The following is a 21,097-nucleotide window of genomic DNA, read 5'->3' on the forward strand; positions in this document are numbered from 1 at the left end:
GACTGATAGGGATGTTTCTATATAAGATGGGTATAATAAAAGGATTGGGGTCAAAGATCATTGGACTTTAGTCCAATGACTGGATTTGTAAACCTAACTTTGCCATAATGTAAATTGTATGACCATGGACTATTCATAGGATCATATGGATTTAGAGGTGGAAGATCCAGACGTTTCAGTTTATAGTTGAGGAAACTAAGTCTCTGAGAGGTTATTGAATGTCACACAGTCACAGGAGCAGATCTGGGCAAGATTTGAATCCAGGTTCTTTAATGCCAAATTCAATGCACTTCCCATGAAAAGACATTGACTGAAACTCTCTCTGTCTTGGTGTCTTTTTCTACAAAATATAGGGGTGGGTTTGGACTGGGTCCTACTTGTCCACCCTGAGGCTGTATGAAACCCGCCTGGTCCTAGGGATACAGCCCAAATGAGATTTTCTTTTAGTGGAAATTTTTTGCCTAATTATCTACTATTAGGTCCTAACCACCTGCCCACTGCTACTGTTGTGTAACTGATTATTTCCAGGTGTCATTCCTCCAGGCTTGAATCAATTAGATTGTTATTGAAATTAGATGTAGTTAATGATTTAATTAAACTCATGCAACCTGCTCACATGTGGAGTTTGGATGGTGTGGGATGCTGTGGAAAATCTCACCCCCTCAGGGCTAGGTGGTCCCTAAGGTCCCTCCCAGTTTAACATTTGAAGATTCTGTGACCAAATATTATTGAAAAGAAAAGCTAGAATTTATATAGCATCTTAAGGTTTTAAAAGTGCATTCCATATTTTGATCCTTATAACAATACCATGAGGTAGGTGCCATCACTATCCTTATACAGACAAGGAAATGGGCTGAGAGAGGTTCTGTGATTTGCCCAGAGTCACACAGTAAATACCTGAGGCAAGATTCAAACTCCAATATTTCTGACTTCAAAGCCAATACTCTAATCATTTCATCACCTAGCTACCTTAAAAGAAATGACAGAAAAAAGGCAGTGAGCTCCTGAACTCATGACACGATCGCTCCAAAAACCATCCAAATAACACCATAGGAAAATGCCCGGAGCAGCAAAACTCACAGAATAATGTGCTGAAATCATCTTCTAACCAAGAACGGCTTGGAAGGTCAGAAGGAGGGACCTGCTGTGCTAATACAGGAGTAGAGCCCAACCCCACAGTCACCCTGACACAGATCCAGTCCCAGGAAGGCCTCACCAGAGACGGAGACCCCCAGAGCCTCTGAATCAGCTGAAGCGCCAGTGTTGTCTGGAACTAAGCTCACAGTCTGGTGAGTGGGCTGAGCCCTGGGAAGGGGTGAGACTAGAGGGGTCTATGCTGGTGCTAAGGCAGAACTTGGATTTTACACCCCTGCTGAGAACCAGGAGGTAGGCTTGACTAGCAGTGGCCCAGGTGGGGGAGGGGCACAGGATCTTTGGAGCTAACAACCACAACACACAAAGCTGGTTGATTAGCAAGTTGGTCTGGGGTCATCTAAGGACCAGGGAACAGGCTGGGCAAGTGAAGAACCTGATTCTCCTTAAATCATACCACCTGGGGCTTCTTAAGCTTACGATACTTCAGCCTAGAAACAGTGCCCCACTTTAAGGAGCTAAAGGTCAAGTAAAAGAAAGGAAAGATGAGCTGACAGAGAAAGGTGAGGACCATAGAAAGTTTCTTCAGTAACAAGGAAGACCAAGGGGAACCCTCAGAGGAAGATGTCAACATCAGGGCCCCTATATCTAAAGCTTCCAAGAAAAATATGAATTGGTCTCAGGCCATAGAGGTGCTCAAAAAGGACTTTGAAGATAAAGTTAGAGAGGTAGAGAAAAAAATGGAAAGAGAAATGAAGGTGATGCAGGAAAGACATGAGAAAAAAGTCAACAGCTTGAAAAGTCAAATTGGCCAAATGGAAAAGGAGGTACAAAAGCTCTCTGATGAAAATAATTGCCTAAGAATGAGGATTGAACAAATGGAAGCCAGTGACTTCATGAGAAACCAAGACACAATAAAACAAATCCAAATGAATAAAAAAATAGAGGGCAATGTGAAATACCTTCTGGGGAAAACTGCTGACCTGGAAAATAGGTCCAGGAGAGATAATTTGAAAATTATTGGTCTATCTGAAAACCACGATCAAGGAAAGAACTTAGACACCATCTTCCAAGATATTCTCAGAGAAAATTGCCCTGAAATTGAAAGAATCCACCAATCACCTACAGAAAGAGATCCCAAAAGGAAAACTCCTAGGAATATTATAGCCAAATTCCAGAGCTCTCGGGTCAAGGAGAAAATATTGCAAGCTGCCAAAAAGAAAGAATTCAAGTACTGTGGAGCCCCAGTCAGGATAGCACAAAGGATAGAACAAGACCTAGCAGCTTCTACATTAAAGGACCAGAGGGCATGGAATATGATATTCCAAAGGGCGAAGGAAATGGGGTTACAACCAAGAATCACCTACCCAGCAAAACTCAGCATAATCTTTCAGCGAAAAAATGGGACTTTAATGAAAAAGAAGACTTTCAGATATTTGTGATGAAAAGACCTGAACTGAATGGCAAATTTGACTTTCAAATACAAGACCCTAGAGAACCATAAAAAATTGGAGCTGGGGGACATACCTGGGGTCATACAGTGGGTGACTGTCTTGTGTTTGAGGGCCCAGGTTTTGGATGGGATCCCCCTGGGTTCAGGGGTGATGCTTTGTCAACTGTTTCACTTAGCTAGGTGATGACATCTTTAGGGTTAAATTGAGGGGTGAAGGGAATTCGTTAGGGGAGGGGGAAGGGCAGAGGTGAAATCCTACATGAAAGAAACAGGAAAAGGCTTATGGAGCGGGGGAAGAGATGGGACAGGAGCAGGGCAGTAAATGAATTTTACACTCATTAGAAAAGGCTCAAAGACCTTAAACTCATCAGATATGCCTCAAGGAGGGACTAACAGACACACCCAACTGGGTGGAGTAATCTGTTTAATCTGGGCAGTAAATGAGCCTAACACTCATCAGAATTGGCTCAAAGACCTCAATCTCATTAGAAGTGGCTCAAGGAAAAAAAAAAAAGGGGCAGCTAGGTGGCGCAGTGGATAGAGCATGGGCCCTGGAGTCAGGACGACCTGAGTTCAAATCCTACCTCAGACACTTAACACTTAACTAGCTGTGTGACCCTAGGCAAGTCACTTAACCCCAATTGCCTCACCAAAAAAAAAAAAAAAGAAGTGGCTCAAGGAAGAAATAATGTATACACTCAATTGGATGGAGTAATCTCTCTAACCCTGCAGGAAAATAGGAGGGGAAGGGGATAAAGAGAGAGGGGAAAAAGAAGGAAGGGCAGAGTAGGGGAGGGGACAGACAGAAGCAAATCCCTTTTGAAGAGTGATAGGATGAAAGAAGATGGATAATAGAATAAATATCATGGGGAAGGGAATAGGATAGAAGGGAAACAGTTAACAATAGTAATCATGAAAAAGAGAAAAGGGGGAAAATTGTACAAAAAATATTTATAGCAACTCTTGGTGGAGGCTAAGAATTGAGAATCAAGGGAATGTCCATCAGTTGAGGAATGATAGAAAAAGCTGTGCTATATGATTGCTGTGGAATGGTCTTATGCTACAGGAAATGACAAACAGGATGATCCCTGAAAAACCTGGAAAGACTAATGAACAATGATGTATAGTGAAGTGAGCAGAGCTGGGAGGACATTGTGCGTAGTGATAGCAGTATTGTTCAATGAGCAATTGTGAATAACTTAACTACTCTCAGCAGTGCAATGATCCAAGACAATCCCAAAGAACTATAGAAAGAACTGATAAAAAGAACACTTGTGCATTGTACATATATAACCTGGTTGCGATCTTGTGGAGGGGGGAGGAAAGGGAGGGAGAAAAATTTGGAACTCTAAATCTTATGAAAATGAATGTTGAAAACTACCCTTACATGTAACTGGAAAATAAAATAAATGTTTGTTGCTAAAAAAAAATAAAATAAAAAAAGAAATGACAAATCTAAAATCTAGAAAACAGGCCAATGAGGGGGAGAATACATAACATTGATAGTAGTCGCCTATGGGAGTTTTCCTAATGGGCAGTAGACAGCCTGGGGCAGCCAGGGGTCAAAAATCACCATCTTTCCTAGGCAATCAATAATATTCTTCAGATGCAAAGATACACCAGGACTGTGCCAATAGCCATACTTGAGAGGAATGGCATCATAGATGACAGATCTTGCCAACTAATCTCCCCTTCCATTTTATAGATGAAGAAACTGAGACCCAGGGAAGTTAAGTGACTTGCCCAAGATCATGCAGGTAATTAGCATTGAAGATGGGATTTGGACATAGTACCTTTGATTTCAAGGCCAATGATCTTTCACGGAGCTGTGATGAAGCTAGCTCACTAGAATCAATCGTTAAATTTTCAGCGTGCACGTTTATACCTGGGACATTGACAACATTAAAAATCAGGGCTTGATTGATTGTTTTGCTGATTGTCTAGTCTTAAGAAAGTGATGGAGAAATTGTAAATAATGCAAATTCAACTTAAAAGTGGGTCCTGTGTACTTATCTTCCACCCAGAGCCAATAGTTAAGCATTTACCAGCCCCCTTCTATATTTCCACCACACCGTGATACTTTCCAAAACAATGGGAATATTCAAGAATGTTTAACTTTCTCTTTGGAGGTATATAAGAGGTTGTCTCACTATGCAGTTGGGATCATCCCGTAGGCTTTCATTTTAGTGTGGATGGCACTCCAATCTCTTAATTTATTATTTTTTTTCTTCTTATGAAGCTGGGCCAGAATTATAGCAATAAATAATAAGAGTTGACAAGTATATAGTGCTTTATGTTTAGAAAGCATATACCGTCTCATTTGATCCTTACAACCTCCCTGTGAAGTAAGTAGTCCATGTATTATTTATAAATGAAGGAATTGAGTCTGAGAAGCCATGGACCTTGCCCAAGTTCACACAGCTGGCAAGTGTCTGAGCTGCCCTGAACGCTATGACTAGCTCCCTTCATGGCATAATTTGAAGAGCCCTCCTACTACAAAATTTTCCCCTAGTTGTCCATGCCATAAATTCCCACTTTAATTTTTCTTGTTATAAAAATAAGTAAAGGATCTATGATTTCATGTAGCGGTACCTCCCAGTATGGGAGCTTGTCCATCAGTATAGATTGAAACCCATCTCTGACGTAATAGTTAAGTCTAAGAGACTTGTTTGGGGTAAAAACATGTTAAGTTTCTGTCCCTGGGTCATGCACCTAGGAAGCAGCAGAAACCAGATTTGAACCCCAGTCTTCCTTTCTCCAAGGGACTCCTTGTTCTCAAAACTTCAAGCCTCAAATCTTCTGTAGATTAAAGATATTAAAATGCAAATTTTGGCAGGGAAGGATAATATGAATGATACAAGGCAGCAGTTCCCAAACTGATTTGGTCTTAGAACACTTTTGGGTTTGAAATATATCATTAGAACCCATAAATGTTATTCCAAAGAGTCTGGGGGGAATGGAATACCTACCTCCAAAACAAAAGTACGGTTGGAGAAACTTTGCAGCAAAACTGATAACAATTGAACCTATTTTTGTACTGAACAATTGCCATGGCTAATAAGTATTTTGATAATACATAATTTAATATTTAATATTTTGAGAGGAAAATATCACTATCATTGACATTTTCTCATGGAACCTTTTTTCTTAGGTTTCTGTGTCCCATTTTCAAATACTGTTTGGGAAACTTGCCCTTATAATATTCTTAGTTCTAATTAGTTATCAGATTAATGGCAAACCTCATTAAAGGGATAGCAGAAGATGAGATGGATAAATAGTGTCTTGGAAATAATGAAAATGAACTTGGACAGACTTTGAGAGAGTGGAGGACAGAAGGGCCTGGCATGCTATGATCCATGGGGTCATGAAGAGTAGGACAAGACTGAATGACTGAACAACAACAACGACAACAACAAGGACCTTATTAGGGCCTTGAAGGAATAGGTTACTGCATAGATATGTTTTGATGAGATAAAGGGTCTAAGATATGCAAAGTTTCTTGGGCGGGATGCCACACTGGGGATTGCTAGACACCCAGGGGTCAGTGGGTACCTGGGAAAGGAGAGATGTTGATGTGATGGGTTTGGAGGGGCAATGGGAAGTGGCCAAAGGTTGGATCGTCATCACAGGTAAAATTGAGCCATATTTCATAGCTAATCCCTTGTGAAACATCTACTCTGGCTCAGTAGAAACATACTATAAGAGACCAAAAGCTTGAATGGACCTTAGAGGTCAACTAATGACAAAGGGGCAAGAATTCAGTGAAGTAAAAAAGCAACATCACAGGGCAGGGGCAGCTAGGTGGTGCAGTGGATAAAGCACCAGCCCTGGATTCAGGAGGACCTGAGTTCAAATCCAGCCTCAGACACTTGACACTAGCTGTGTGACCAAGTCACAACCCTTATTGCCTGGCAAAAAAAAAAAATTAAAAAAACAACATCACAAAATCAGATCAAAACTGTTGCCTCAGGAAAATAGTCCATCTATGAATATGATCCTCAAATGGGGAAAAGGTGGATCAGTTGCTAGATCTTAATCTCCCTCTTTTGCCAATTGTACTTCCTTCTGTAAAGCTATATTGGTAGCTAAAGCCTGGGAGTGAGGCGGTAGGGATTGGAGAGCAGTATGGGAGATGGTATTGAGTTGGTAGAGATGCTGGCACTGATAGTGAAGCCATGGTCTCAGAATCAAGTCAAGGAGAAAGACATGATGATGGCTCACACTCAACACAAGAAGCCAGTGCATGAAACATGCACCATGAAGCTGCCTTAGTAATGCTTGGCCAAGGTTAAAAGCAAGCTGATTTTGCTCCTCCTCCACAACTTTCCAGTCTTCTCATAACCTATATCCCACAACATACTCGGTAGTCCAGTGACATTAACTTTTTTGCTTTTCCTTGAACAAGACACCCCATCTCCTGACTCTGGTTATTTTCATTGGCTGTTCCCCATACCTGAAATGTTTTCCCTCATCTCCATATCCTGACTTCCTTCAAGTCCCAGGTAAAATTTCCTCCTCTACAAGAAGGGTTTTCTGATCCCATTTAATGCTAGTATCTTTCTTCTGTTGGTTAGTTCTTATTTGTCCTGAATATAGCTTGTTTGCACATGGTTGTTTCCATCTTGTTTCTTCCTTCAGATTGAGAGTTCCTTGTGAACAGGGACTCTCTTTAGTTTTTTTCCCCCTAGCACTTAGTACATGCCTGGCACATAATAAGTACTTTATAAATGTTTGTTGACTGACTGACTAAATTCTCCACATCACCATACTGCAGAGAAAAAGAGCCTGTTAAACCCTTCAATACTAGAGTTACATTGTCAGTGGGCACTGGAAAAAAGGGCCTGGAATAGTTTAGGGATAGACCATAGTGAAAATGGAGATGAACAATAGAGAACAGGATGGCCATTGGGAAGGAAGGAGCTTTTGGACCTCTTCAGACAACTCTGGGAATAGCAGAAGTATCAAGGAAGTAGAATAATTGGTAAGATGTTTGAAGACATTCTAGAGGATGAATGAGGTCCATTGTTTCACCATTCCAAGCCAGCCACCAATGCTGCAGCAGGGGATTGAAAATGTTGGGTTGGGGCAACTAGGCAGCACAGTGGATAAAACACCAGCTTTGGATTCAGGAGGACCTGAGTTCAAATCAGGCCTCAGACACCTGACACTTACTAGCTCTGTGACCCTGGGCCAGTCACTTAACCCCCATTGCCCTGCTAAAAAAAAAGAAAAGAAAATGTTGGGTTGAGAGCTAAGTTTCCCCATTGGGATCAAAGATCCTGAGTTAGAAAGGGCATCAGAGGGCATCATGTGCAACCCCTTCATTTTTCAGATGAGGAAACTGAGACCCAAGATGATTTAATGATACACCCTAGGTCATATGGATAGTAAGCATAAAGAGATGAGATTCAAACATAAATCCCTTGACTGCACAGCCAGCCTTCTTTTCAGGATATGACCTTGGCAACTTGAAACAATGGGAGATGATCTTTACCTAATGAAGTCAACACTGGTCAGAACATCAAGAAGTACCTCTCAATTTGTGTCTGGGTGGTGATGCATCTTTGCCCATGACCTTCTTCAGCACTCTTGCCACCAGAGCAACTGGTGATATTGTTGCTTAGAGGGTATGAATGCCCAAAGGCAGTCTCCCAAGAATTTCACTTGTGGCCAGGGAGAAACTTAAGCCCCTGGAGGCTTATTGAGTCTTATTCACCCTCAAACATCGAGATAGAATGCCTTGAGGCCAATGTTCAAGACCAAGATCAGAATCCCCTTGTAGGCCACTGGCATTTTCTCAAGTGATGGTAGCTTCCTCCCCGGAGAGAAATTTGTTAGGAATTTTCCTTGGAATCATCATGATCTGTTCCATAATGGTCCCACCTCCACAATGGGAAAGGAACTGGAGGGAAGGGCTAGTATACTAATTGGGGGAATGACTACCAGAGGGCCAAATCTGATCACTGTAAAAAACAGCTACACAAATACCCAGCTTTTATAATGTCCTCATACTTTATGAAATGTGAAAGGATGGAAGCCTTGAAAATTGCAAAGGCTTTGCCATAAGGCAAAGAAAAAGGACAGGGAGATATTATACCTGGAGGTATCTAATCCATTAGAAGATAAGTTGGCAAAGCAGACCATTTCAGACTTTGCTTATTGCCCTTGCTGGGAGGTTTTGATAGTTATTGCATTGCAATAATTACTGCAGAATCAAATCATTAATAAACCTCCAACTATGAGTATTCCCAGTTAAAAAAACAAAATACAAACCATCTAGAAAACAACCCATCCAGTGGATGCAAACCAGATGCCACCCCATGAGTCAACAATGGAACCAGCAGGAGGAATCTTTTCTGAAACTCCTGCAAAGAGCAGCAAAATGTAATTTTGATCGACTGACTGCGTTTTGGTCACGGGCCTAGAATCAATAGACCTTCATAGAAGACCAAATGACAACCCATTTCAGCAACTATGTGGGAGCAAGGAATGTACCTAAGGTAAGTGAGAAGAAGACACGGAGTGAGGCTCCTGTCCAAAGAAGTGAAGTATCTGAAACAGCTTTTGCCTTCCTCCACAGCTCATGCAAATTGTTCAGATGAGAACCAAAGATCCCTTGAGCTTTTGGGGCCAAGGAAGAGGCAAGGACTGCCCAACAGTAGCGTGCTACTGCATATACATTTACATCACAGCTTCTATGGGATATATGGTCAGAAACCAGACAGACTGGAGTTGGGGATGCACATCTGGCAGAGTGAAGAAATCCCTGAAGCCTTCTGAGTCTCACGCTGAATTTGAACTTCTTGAGACCCAAGTGCTGCTGGCGGCTGTCACAACACACAGCCCCAGGTCTGAAGGAGAGGCCTTATAAAAAAGATGCTCTTAAAAAGCTTCTTGGATATCTTCTCACTCTTACCAAATAGTATGTTGATGAGTTGAGTGTAAACAAATGAGAAACAGAAGGATCAGATTTTTTTTTCTTACAAACACACACAAGCTTAAGCATTAAGGGGAAAAAAAGTGGTTGACCAAATAGGCTTGGGATTTTGCTGAACCCAGAAAGTCTGGAAAGTAATGTGAGATGTTTTTGCCAAACCCCAAATACTGCTTGGTTAAACCTTCCCTCTAACCAATTGGATAATTGCAATTTTATTCAGTGGATTGCTCCAATGTTCCTTCTTTTTCCCCTCTCTCTCTCTCTCTCTCTCTCTCTCTCTTAAAAATAAGGAAAACAAAATAATTAACCATGTCTCAGAGTAACTTTGCTGATATTCTTATCTTAAGTGACCCAGACCAATCCATGGTTTCAGAGCTGTCATGTTGTTTCTATGGGTACTGTAACTTGTCATCTATTTTAAATAACTCATGAATGGTCAGGTTGAAGACTCAATTATAAATTAACATAAGGAAATTCACTTCATAATGTAACAGACAATTCTATTCATAATTCTTAATTAATCCCCTCAAGTCACTAATGGAATATTTGTGACCTTTCTTTTTCAACCCAAGTTAAATACAAGTCTCCTGAGAGAAGGGTTACAATGGAAATGCTGATGAAATTTTCTGGTATTCATTCATTCATTCCATTTTTCTTTCATTCATTCATTCATTCAAGTATTTGTTGGGTCCCTACTATGTGCCTGTCTTGCTTGCTTGACTTTGGGGATGCCAAGCCAAAAACAAGGTAGTCCCTACCCTCAAGGAGCTTAGTGGTATTGAGGTGAGGTATGAAAGAGTTTTAATTTGGATAAATTAAAGCTTTCAGAGAATTCACAAATAAAACAAAAGAAGGTAACATCTGTTTGGCCAGCACTTTTTTGCCTTTTATAAAAATGCAAAGGAAGAAAGAGGTGGACATTTAGAGAAATGTCTGAACTTGATTTAACCCTCAAACACTCGCTTAACTCCCACTGAATATTTTCCCTAACTTTCATCCAGTGAGGTTTACTGTGATCATTCCCAGAAGAATGGATGAAAGCAAAGAACCTAATGTGGTCACACTGCTCCTTTGAAGACCTCTAACAGCTATAGCAGTTCCAGGAGTTTCTGTTTCTCCATTTTGAAATTGGGTGTGTATCTGATTGTTCCTTCACTAATTATGCTCAGGTTTTTCCAATGGACACTTGTTGGGGGTCACCCCAATCCACTTGTCCTGGATAGTGGGGTTCAACATTCAGTCAATGAACATATGCCATTTACTGGGGAAATAAAGTATCTAAAATTTCAAGGAACTTCTATTCTACTAGTGTGGGAGTGGAAACTGAATGTACAAAGATAAGTCAATACAAAATGTGTAGAAAGCAATTTAGGAGAAGACACTAACAATTGAAGAACCAGAAAAGGTCTTGTGTAGGAGGAGCCACTAGATCTTTTTGGAAAGGGTAGCTTAGAGATCTCAAAGGATGGTGGTGAAGAAAAAGAATATTTTAGGTATAGGGACAGAGGAGCCCTATGCAGAAGAATGTGACCAACCCAGAGGGTTTCAACTCCTGGGAATAAGATGCAATCCGCCCCCCCCCCCCCCATTAAGAGCATCACATCTCATCTCATCACCAGGCTACTGAGTCAAGCTTTGATTGAGCCCGCCTACCTTAGCCTCCTCTCTCTCTGATTGGAGGATGGAGTACTGAACTCTTCTCACTGCCTTCTTTTATATTCAGGGCAGTCCCTCTATTCTCAATTCCTCCACTTTGTATCAGCTGCTTGGCCTCTTTTCACATCCATGCATCCCTGCCCTCACCCCCAGGTGTCTGCCTCCACTTTTCTGCTTTTTTTGTGTGTGTGTTTTCTCTCTTGTTAGATTATAAGCTCCTTGATGGTAAGGACTGCCATTTTAAAAAGAAATTAATTGTATTTCCTTGTGCTTAGCAGGGTGGTTGGTGTATTGTTCAATCTTGTCTGACTCTTTGTGACTCCTGCCCAACCATAGAAGGCCAATACTGTCCGTGGAGTTTTCTTGGCAAAGATACTAGAGTGGTTTGCAATTTCCTTCTCTAGTGGATTAAGGCAAATAGAAATGATTTGTCCTGGATCACACAGTTAGTAAGTGCCTGAGTCTGGATTTGAATTAAGGTCTTCCTGACTCTAGGTCTAGCAGTCTATTCACTGAGCCACCTAGCTGCCTTTGCTTGGCACATAGTAGGTTACTTAATAAATGATTATTGAATTGGATTGGATCACTTTCCCTCTGAGACTGTCTCCAATTCACCCCATATACATTTTGTTTCTACCTAGTTGGTTACATATTGTCTCCCCCTTTAGAATGTGACCTCCTTGAGAGCAGGGGCCTTTTCATCTCTACTTAGCACAATGCTTGGCATATAGTAAGCTCTTAATAAATGCTTGTTGACTTGAAGGTCTTTCTGAATCAAGGCAGCCTTCCCGCAGAAGATGGTGGGTATGGGGGCTAGGAGAAGGAAAAGTAAAGGAATGCTTAGAGTTACCTGCTCTCTTAGGGGAAGAAGGAAAGGAGTAATAGTGGCCCACTCACCTGGAAATTCTACCTTTGGGCCTGGCCCTTTTCAGTATGCTTGGCTTGGCTCCATGGAAGCCGGCCTACCCTGCTCACACTTGACCACTGAGAGTACAGAAAATATCTTTGAGGGTACCAGGACTCACAGTCCAGGCCCCTACACTGATTTTCTTCCTATCTTGTCCACTGTCAGTCCTTTGCTCCCAGTAGGAAATGTTTCAGTACTGAAGGCTCATTCATAGAAGAAGATTATATCAGCAATGAAGACAAACAAACAGAACAGAGGACAACTCCATCCCTAAACAGCCCATTTTTTTTCCTCAGGAGGATCAATGAAGGGAAAAAAAAATGTCTGAAATCCAATACCTTTATATTTGGTCACTACAGCTGCGTTGACACTATGAGGCTCTTGAAAGGTGACAGTGAGTGATGTGTTACTGGTTACCATGAGACAGACATTGGTTGGCACCTCAGGGGGTCCTGGGATGGAAGAGAAAACACAAGGACCTCATCAGAGCAAATCCCTTTCAAACAGTGCTCTCCCCTCTTCAAAGAGTGCCCCGAAACACACATACCATGGAAGCTTTTGTCTCTTCTGACTACTAGACATTCCCGTTTAGAAACCTAGTTAGTTGACCAGCTCAGACACCATTCAGTGCCATCATGGACTTATCGAGCTGTGTCCAATGTACCTCATGCTCAAAGCAAATAATCATGCCCATTTAGCTCAAGAGAGAGTCCAAGAAAATTTGTGGAATTAAAAAAATGTATTCATTCATTCATTTCATGAATTCATTCATTATCTGCCCTGTGTGAGTGCTGTGTTAAATGTTGGGGATACAAACATAAGTATGGCTGTGAAACACTGTCACCTTCTACATGAGTCCTTTCCCTAGAGTCCCCAGCTTCTGGAGCCATCTCCCCCAAGGTGAACTTTTCTCTTCCTTGGGTATGTTTTGTGTATACTCATATGTGTGTATATTGTTGCCTCCATTAGACTACTACTCTCTAAGAGTAGGAATTTCATTTTTTTTGTGTACTACCTCCGAGGCAGTCGTATAATAGGTACTTAATAAATGCTTATTGATTGGTTGATGAACACGTTTTTTTACATTTGCATCAAGGTGAGTGAATAATTGAGGTTGCACTGTTCACAGTAGATGGATAATTCAAGAAAGTGTTGCCAGAATAATAATAATAACTCTTTAAGCTTGCAAAGCACTTTATAGATAATATTATGTCTTTAATCTTCACAATAACCTTGAGAGGCAGGAAACTGAGGCAAGGTAAATGACAAGTCCAGGGTCATACAGCTAGCAAATATCTAGGACTGGATTTGAAGTCAGATCATTCTGATTCCAGAAATAGCACCATCTAGCTGCTTATGTTTGATATAGAGTCAATGTCTACACAAGCCTACAATGTCTACACAATGTCACAGCCAAGCCTAGAACTCTGGCTAACCCCTGCAGCCTGGAAGAATAATTAGCAAATGAATGAATTAGGTTTCTGTTTACAATTAGATACCAAGACTAACTGTTTAAGTTAGAGTGTCTACATACTTAATGATGACTCCCTGGTTTTTTCAAGTGTGTTTGAGTTTCATCTGAGGGGTGGTCTTAGGGAAAGTTTCTTGTGCTAATAGCTTTAAGGGGGGAAAATACTTCACATTAACAAGTAATTATCCTCCAGAATGGAAGTGAGGAAAAAAGAAAACAAAATTAATAAATTTGACAATTATTTTTCTTCGCTGTCTCACATTTAGCAGAAGCCAAACTTCAGTCATATCTGATATTAACAGGTACTAAGACAACCTAGATCCAGTGCTTTTTGCCAGGAGTCTTATAATTAAAGCAAAAGTTTTTTTTTTTTTAAACTATGTACCTTCCCCCTCCTCACTCAGTTTCTTTAGGTCACAAGGCTAAGCAGGTCAACAGGCCCATTTTCGCGCATTTCTAAAACTCATGGAGGGAGGAAGATGAAACAGAAGAGTATGTCCAGCCTCGGAGCCACTGGAGCCACACGTCTATGGACATAGGACCTTATTAATAAGAAAATGGAGCAAGAGAGCTCTGCTCCCCTCCCCCTGTGACCCTCCCCCCAGTTTCCTATTGTCCTTGCTCTGAATGGGTTGTCTACTAAAGTGTAGAGCGAGATTTAAAGTTATCCCCCCAAAAAAGATAGAAGTTGATCAAATTTGGAAGTTTGCTACTACTCACTGGCATGTTCGAAGCCTGTTTTCATGCGTTTGTAGAGCCGGTATCTCCACTCCCAAGCTTTCAATTGTTTCTCTTTATCTGTACTATCCATACCGAAGCCTTCATTCTCCACCTGGGCAGACAGCTCATTTACCCTCTGTTGCGCTTCTTGGACCAAGGTATTGAGATGTGTTGACCTGCTTTCAAGGCTGATGACTGCAGGGAAAGAGATTCAATTTAACAAGCATTTATTAAGTGCCAGTTATGGGCAATGCACCGTGTTAGGCCCTTGGGGATACAAAGACAGAAGAGAAAAACAACCCTACTCCCCATGCCCGTAGAAAGCTGACATGATACTGTGAGGGTATAATCTGAAGAGAGAGAAAGAGTGCTTAATAAAGAAGGGGATCAGAAAAGGGAACTGATCTGTGCTGGCAAGGAAGTTGGAGATTTTAAATGGAAGAGGTGAGAGAGAGAGCATTCCAGATATGGGTTTCAGCCTGTGTGGAATTTAGGAGGTGATGAATGGAAAACCAAATGTGAGAATCAGTAAATAGTTGAAATATCAAGGAGGTAAAGGGGAGACATGTGGAATAAAGGGAGGCTGGAGCCAGCTTGGTCAGGGCTTTAAGGAGTTTGTATTTTATCCTTGAGTCAATAAGGAATCAGTGATGCTTCTAGAGTAAGAGAGTGACATGATTAGAGCTGTTCTTTTTTGCTTTGTTTTGTTTTGTTTTGCAGTAAGTGACTTGCCCAGGGTCACACAGCTAGTAAGCGTCAAGTGTCTGAGGCTGGATTTGAACTCAGGTCCTCCTGAATTCAGGGCCGGTGTTTTATTCACTGTGTCACCTAGCTGGCCCCTAGAGCTGTTCTTGAGGGAAGCTGTGGGGAAGATGTATCAGAGAGGGAAGAAACAAAGCAGAAGGTTATTGCCATAGTACAGAGAAGTCACAAGGACCCAAAGCAGGATGATGACTGTGTAAGTAGAGAGAGAAGGAGACAAACAGAGGAGATGTTGAGGTGGGAAATGATAGGCAACTGTGAATATGAGGGTGGAGTAAGGGAAGGTAAAGAGTAGACAAATCTGGGACTGTGAACTTGGATGACTGGATGGATGGTGGTGGTATCTTCAACATAGAAAGGAAAGTTTGGAGGAAGGCAAGGGTGAGAGAGGGAAATTATGAATTCTGTTGGATACATGTTGAGGTTGAAATGTCCATAGGATAGTCAGGTAGAGATGTCCAGCAGGTATTGTGTTCATGCTCAACTAGATTTTGGGAAAGAGGGTAGGGTCAAATATATGGTAAATGCCCCTTCTCTTTAGGGAGGATGATACTCTTTTGGCAGGAAGCCAAAGTATTTGGAGAGAATGAGTTCTGTATTTCTTGATTAGTCAAGTTACTAAAACGAGATATTATTAGTGGCATTTACCAGGATGTTAAGTATCAAGGTCAAAATATCATATTCCCCACTTACTGGTTCTCTGAAAATACAATGTTAGGTGGAACAACGTTACAAGGGGCTGTTTGTTCCATAGGAACACGTTTAAAAGTGGTTTACATGGGGGAGTAGAAGTTGAAAAATCATTTTAAAATGAAATTTCCTAAATTATTAAGAGGAAGCATGGTATAGTGGATAGTAGATAGGATTTAGAGTCAGAAATAGGTCTCTGACATTTATTATCTGGGTAGTTTGTGGCATGTCACTTACCCTTTATGTGCCTCAAGCAGTTTGTTAGGACTTAGCCCTAGATTATAGATGGGTTGTAATCTGAATTGGTGAAGAGACTTTCCACAAAAGTATTCTCCCTCACCCTAATCCTCCACCCCACCCCCTCTCCCTGACAAAATCAAGAATCCTTCATGAGTTCCTGTCAACTATAATGGACTACTGAAGATATTTCAAAACTATGGGGGGGCGGGTATAAACTTATTCTTGGCATGCCTGTAGCAGGGTTTTTTTTTTGTTTGTTTTGTTTTGTTTTGTTTTTTGCAGGGCAATGAAGGTTAAGTGACTTGTCCAGGGTGATACAGCTAGTAAGTGACAAGTGTCTGAAGCTGGATTTCAACTCAGGTCCTCCTGAATCCAGGGCTGGTGCTTTATCCACTGTGCCACCTAGTTGTCCTCAGCAAGAATTCTTAACTAGAGGTTCATGGACCCCCAAGAGGTCTCTGGGTAGATTTCAGGAAATCCATGAACTTGGATGAGGAAAAAAATACATCTTTATTTCAATATACAGTCATTGATTTTCTCTGTAATCCTATGAATTTTATTTTATTCATAAAAAAAAAATCATTCTGAGAAGGGGTCCATAGGCCTCAGTATCCTGGCAAAGGAGTCCGTGGCACAAAAATGCTTATGAATCCTTGCTTTAAAGAGAGCCATTTGAAATCTCATCACTAGGCAGCTGAGACAAACAGTCCTCATTTAGATGGAAGGACCTTGAAAATAGGGGGAGAAAAGACAGGTGTGGTATCCTGGAGGCTCCAGAGGAATTAAGAAGATCAAGCAAATCAAGAAGATCAAGTTTTGAGACTTCAAGAACCAGGTTCCCCAGTTGGGTCTTTCAGATTGAGTTCAACACCTTCTTTCAGTCTATGACCCTGTGGCTCCCAAGGCCCAAATAAGATCTTCTCAAGTGAAAGAGAGCAATTCCATTCTTTCACTTATGGGGGTGAGCAGGGTGGTGAAATTTATGAAGATAACTCAAGTGGAAATTTGTTAAGTTGTATTTTGAAATGGAAATTAGGTGGTTATATATTCATATTCTCTGTGTTCATAGTCATGTTTGTTTTAATTACAGGAAATGAATACTAATTTATGATTGCCCCTGCTCACCATCAAACTAAATTTATTTATAGATGAGGTCAATGAAAAATTAGTTTAGCCTTTTTTTCTTTTTCTTTTTTCTTTTTCTCTTTCTTTCTTTCTTTTTTTTTAACTGCTATTTAGAACACTCAGGACTGTGTTTTCCTGCAGATTTGTCATGGTTAATGAATGTTGCTCCAGCAGTCAATCACGCACTCTGAATACTGTCACACTTTTTTTTTTCTAAGCCTCAGTCATGAGCCATGACAGAAAAATAAACAAATAAATATAAAGCTAAAAAACTCTTTCACTGAGCAGCTACACTATATGAAGTCCCTGGGGAAGGCTAAAGGAGGCCAGAATAAATGATAATATAAGTGCTGTGGATGTAAGAAAGCAGTGATGGTGTATGCACATGGAGGGTCTGAAGAAAAAAAATACACACACACACACACACACACTCACACACACACACACACACATACACACACACATGCCCGCACACACTCCGGTGGAAAAATTGGCAATATTAGTAGCCTCAAGGTGCAATTTCCTGGAACACGGAGATTGACAAGCCAGTCCTAAATGTTGTTAATTTAACTAACTTCAGATTAATGGTAGAGTCTGCTGTGACTGAAGGTCTCAAACACAGTCTCATTATAGCCTTGCTGGGAATGTCCTAAATATAGGCTTGGACAGTTTCAAACAAATCCGTATACATTTGTGTATTTTTAGACACGGGTTCGGCGTCAGAGTGCATGTCACCGGTTTCTGGTTGATGAATTGACCCAGTAACTGTACTCTCAGCCCCCTCTCGATCCCTACTCCCCCCTTCCCCAAATTGTATAGAAAAGGAGAGATTGTCCCTTGCCTAAGCCAACCAGTGAATTTTTTTATTATACATGTGTACATATGGTGGAATTACATGATTGTACATATACCTCAGGGGATGAACGCGTCATTTAATAAATTATTTTTTAAATGCCATGACGCTACCTTAAATCCATACATAATGTATATATATATAATATACACATTGATGTGTGTGTAATTGTGTATGTATAATATAAGTATATTTCCACTGAAATCAGATTTGAGAGGCAGTTTGTTATAGTGGATAGAAGGCTGGCCTTGGAGTCATGGGATCACATAGTTAGAACCTGAAGGGACTTCAAAGCTCATTCAGTCCAATTTCCCTCCCTTAATTTATTTATTTAAAATTTGTTTTATTTTTATTTTACTTATTTATTTATTTTGCAGGGCAATGAGAGTTAAATGACTTGCCCATGGTCACACAGCTAGTAAGTGTCAAGTGTCTGAGGTAGGCTTTGAACTCAGGTCCTCCTGAATCCAGGATTAGTGCTTTGTCTACTATGCCACCTAGCTGCCCCCAATTTGTTTTATTGTTTCACTTACATTTAATGCCAGTTTGTAGCTCTAGAGATTTAGGACCCTGGAAGCCATCTAGTCACATCATTTCATTTTACAGGTAAGGAAACTGAGCCGCCCTCCCTCCCTCCCCACCCCCTGGTAATGTGACAGCCAAAGTTGCATAGGTAGTGTCAGAGGTGGAATTTAAACCCAGGTCTCTTGGGTCCAGGGGGGATGCTATTTCTCCTGTACCATACAGCCTTCATTTAGTAACTGTGGGCAAATAGCTTGAACCTCACTCTCATCATCAGTAAGACATGTATTTAATAGTACATCTATTACCTTCTTACAGGGCTTCTGTCATAGTCCTTTCTCTGGATCTACTTTGTATCCTATCAGCCTCTTCATTTTATAGGTGAGGAAACCAATTCCCAGAAGAGTTAAGTGACTTAACCAAATGTCAGGCAGAAAGGAAGAAAACCAACATTTATTAAATACTTACTATGTGCTAGGCACTGTGTTAAACTTTAGATATACAAATATGAACAAAAAAGAAAGATGGTCCCTGCCCTCAAGTAGCTTATATTCCAATTGGGAAAGACAATATGAAAAAAAGGAGCTCAGAAATGGCAGCAAGGAGAATAAAGGTACCCATTGTAGGGACATGGTTTTGATGTTAGGAATGTCAGCAGAGAGGCTGGGAAGGGAATGAGGGATGGCCAACCTGGGCTTCTTCAAACAGCAGCAGCAGCAGCAACAAAATTTAGCATGTATATAGAGCTTTAAGGTTTGCAAAATGCTTTACAAATCTTATCTCATTTTATCTTCACAACAACCATGGGAATAAGGACTATTATTATCTTCATTTTGCAGAAGGGGAAACTGAAGCAGAGGTTAAATGACTTGCCCAGGGTCACAAAGCTAGTTAGTGTCTGAGGTAGGATTTGAATGGAGGCTCTAAGGAGGCATTTATCAATGGACAGAGGGATATTCCAGGGTAAAAAGGCTGCATGGATGACCAGATGTTCCAAGGCAAGGAAGTTCCAGGTGATGGAGGACATTACAAGGTGTAGGTAGTAAATGGCTAAGCCAGGATTCAACTCCAGTCCTCTGAATTCATACTCTATGCCATTATCACTATGTCATGTTATCTCTGGAGTAAGAAATATCCGGGTGTGGGGCAGCTAGGTGGTGTAGTGGATAGAGCACCGGCCCTGGAGTTAGGAGGACCTGAGTTCAAAATCCGGCCTCAGACACTTAACACTTACTAGCTGTGTGACCCTGGGCAAGTCACTTAACCTCAATTGCCTCACTAAAAACAATCAAACAAAAAGAAATATCCGGGTGCAAGCCCTGTCTTTGACATACACTAGTTGTGTGGCCATCTCCAAGTCACTCAAACTCCTAGGACCACAGGTAGTCTTTTAAGACTGTAAATTTTTGGGAACTGTCTCTTTGAATCAGTGGAAGGAGTTTCCATACTGGAAATTCCTGACCTACATGAAATTGGCCTACACCCATCAAACTGTTGTCTCATCATATATAATTAAATACACACACACACACACACACACACACCCACACATTGAATAACAAAAAAGAATCCCAAATCACTTTCCCTTCATGAACCCCACTGCTCAGTAGGTAACCTAAACTCTTGCCACTAAGAAAAATGATTTTTAAAAAATACAGTGAAGTAAAGGTGATGGGAACTGGCAAAGGCACAGATGAGTTACATTCAGACTGGCTCTGGCAATCCTTAGAATTACTTGATTTAATAGAGAAATCCTAATGTCTTCTTTATGACTGCTTGTCCTGCCCATTTACTTTTCTTCTTGGCTCTATCTCCTTCTTCCTTTACATTCTGCCCTCCCCCCTCGCCACCTCCCCCCACCCTCTCATGCTCCGCTCTTTCTTTTTCTGTCTTACAAGAACTGGAGACCTCCAAGCTGGGGCCTCCCTGACTCGTTCCTGTTTGTCTCTCCTCCAGCCCAGTAAAGTTCCTTCTGTGTTACCTTCCTCACCAGTACAATAGAGGGTCTGTGAGTGGGTGGTGAGTGGGCTGGCTGCCGGGGCAGGGACCCCTCCCCAACTCCTGACGTGGGCTTCATGCTATTGTGGTGTTAGATGACCAACAGCATGGTCACCGAGACCCAGGGAGTTAATTAATGGGAGGGGGAACTCAGTGTGCAAAGCAGACAAATTCGGAGACCTAGCCTGTGAACATGAAGATAAGGAATGTACTCAGTACGAATTAATTCCCTTACCAGCAGAGTCTAAGGGCTTAACTCAGTACCTGTAACTGCAACTCCTCTTCTGCTTCCCTGTCTTTTTACATGTTGGTGAATTTAGGCCCTAGATATTATCTACTTGAGGCCCAGAAAAATACCAAGGACAAAAGATGACATAATATTAATTTCTATCAAGGGCATGGGGCAAAATTACTCATAGTAAGGTAAATAAAATGAGATAAATGAGACCATGTGGTATGGCAAAAAAAAGAACAAAAAAAGAACATTGGCTTTGAAGTGAGAGGAAGTGTGTTCATATACCAGCTCAGAGATTCATTATCTCTGAGGTACTGTTCAAGCTTTTCTGGGTCTCAGTGTCCTTATCTGTAAAATGGGTGTGTTAGATGATGTTTAAGGTGTATTCTAGCTTTAGAGCTATGAATTTAGGAAGTCTTCTAATTCTTTTTTTTCC

General features: G+C 41.1%; 1 protein-coding gene across 1 annotated transcript in view; it reads right to left on the minus strand.

The window, feature by feature from the left end:
• Positions 1-21,097, minus strand: part of LOC122752646 (ankyrin repeat and fibronectin type-III domain-containing protein 1-like) — a 173,326-nt gene that overhangs the window by 129,274 nt on the left and 22,955 nt on the right. The window contains exons 3-4 of the mRNA XM_043999522.1: positions 14,237-14,431; positions 12,384-12,497 (exon numbers count right to left, since the gene is read on the minus strand). Coding sequence (XP_043855457.1) covers positions 12,384-12,497; positions 14,237-14,431 — 309 coding nt within the window. The remainder of the gene's footprint in view (positions 1-12,383; positions 12,498-14,236; positions 14,432-21,097) is intronic.

Source organism: Dromiciops gliroides, chromosome 4 (assembly GCF_019393635.1).
Source record: "Dromiciops gliroides isolate mDroGli1 chromosome 4, mDroGli1.pri, whole genome shotgun sequence".
NCBI classification, from domain to species: Eukaryota; Metazoa; Chordata; class Mammalia; order Microbiotheria; family Microbiotheriidae; genus Dromiciops; species Dromiciops gliroides.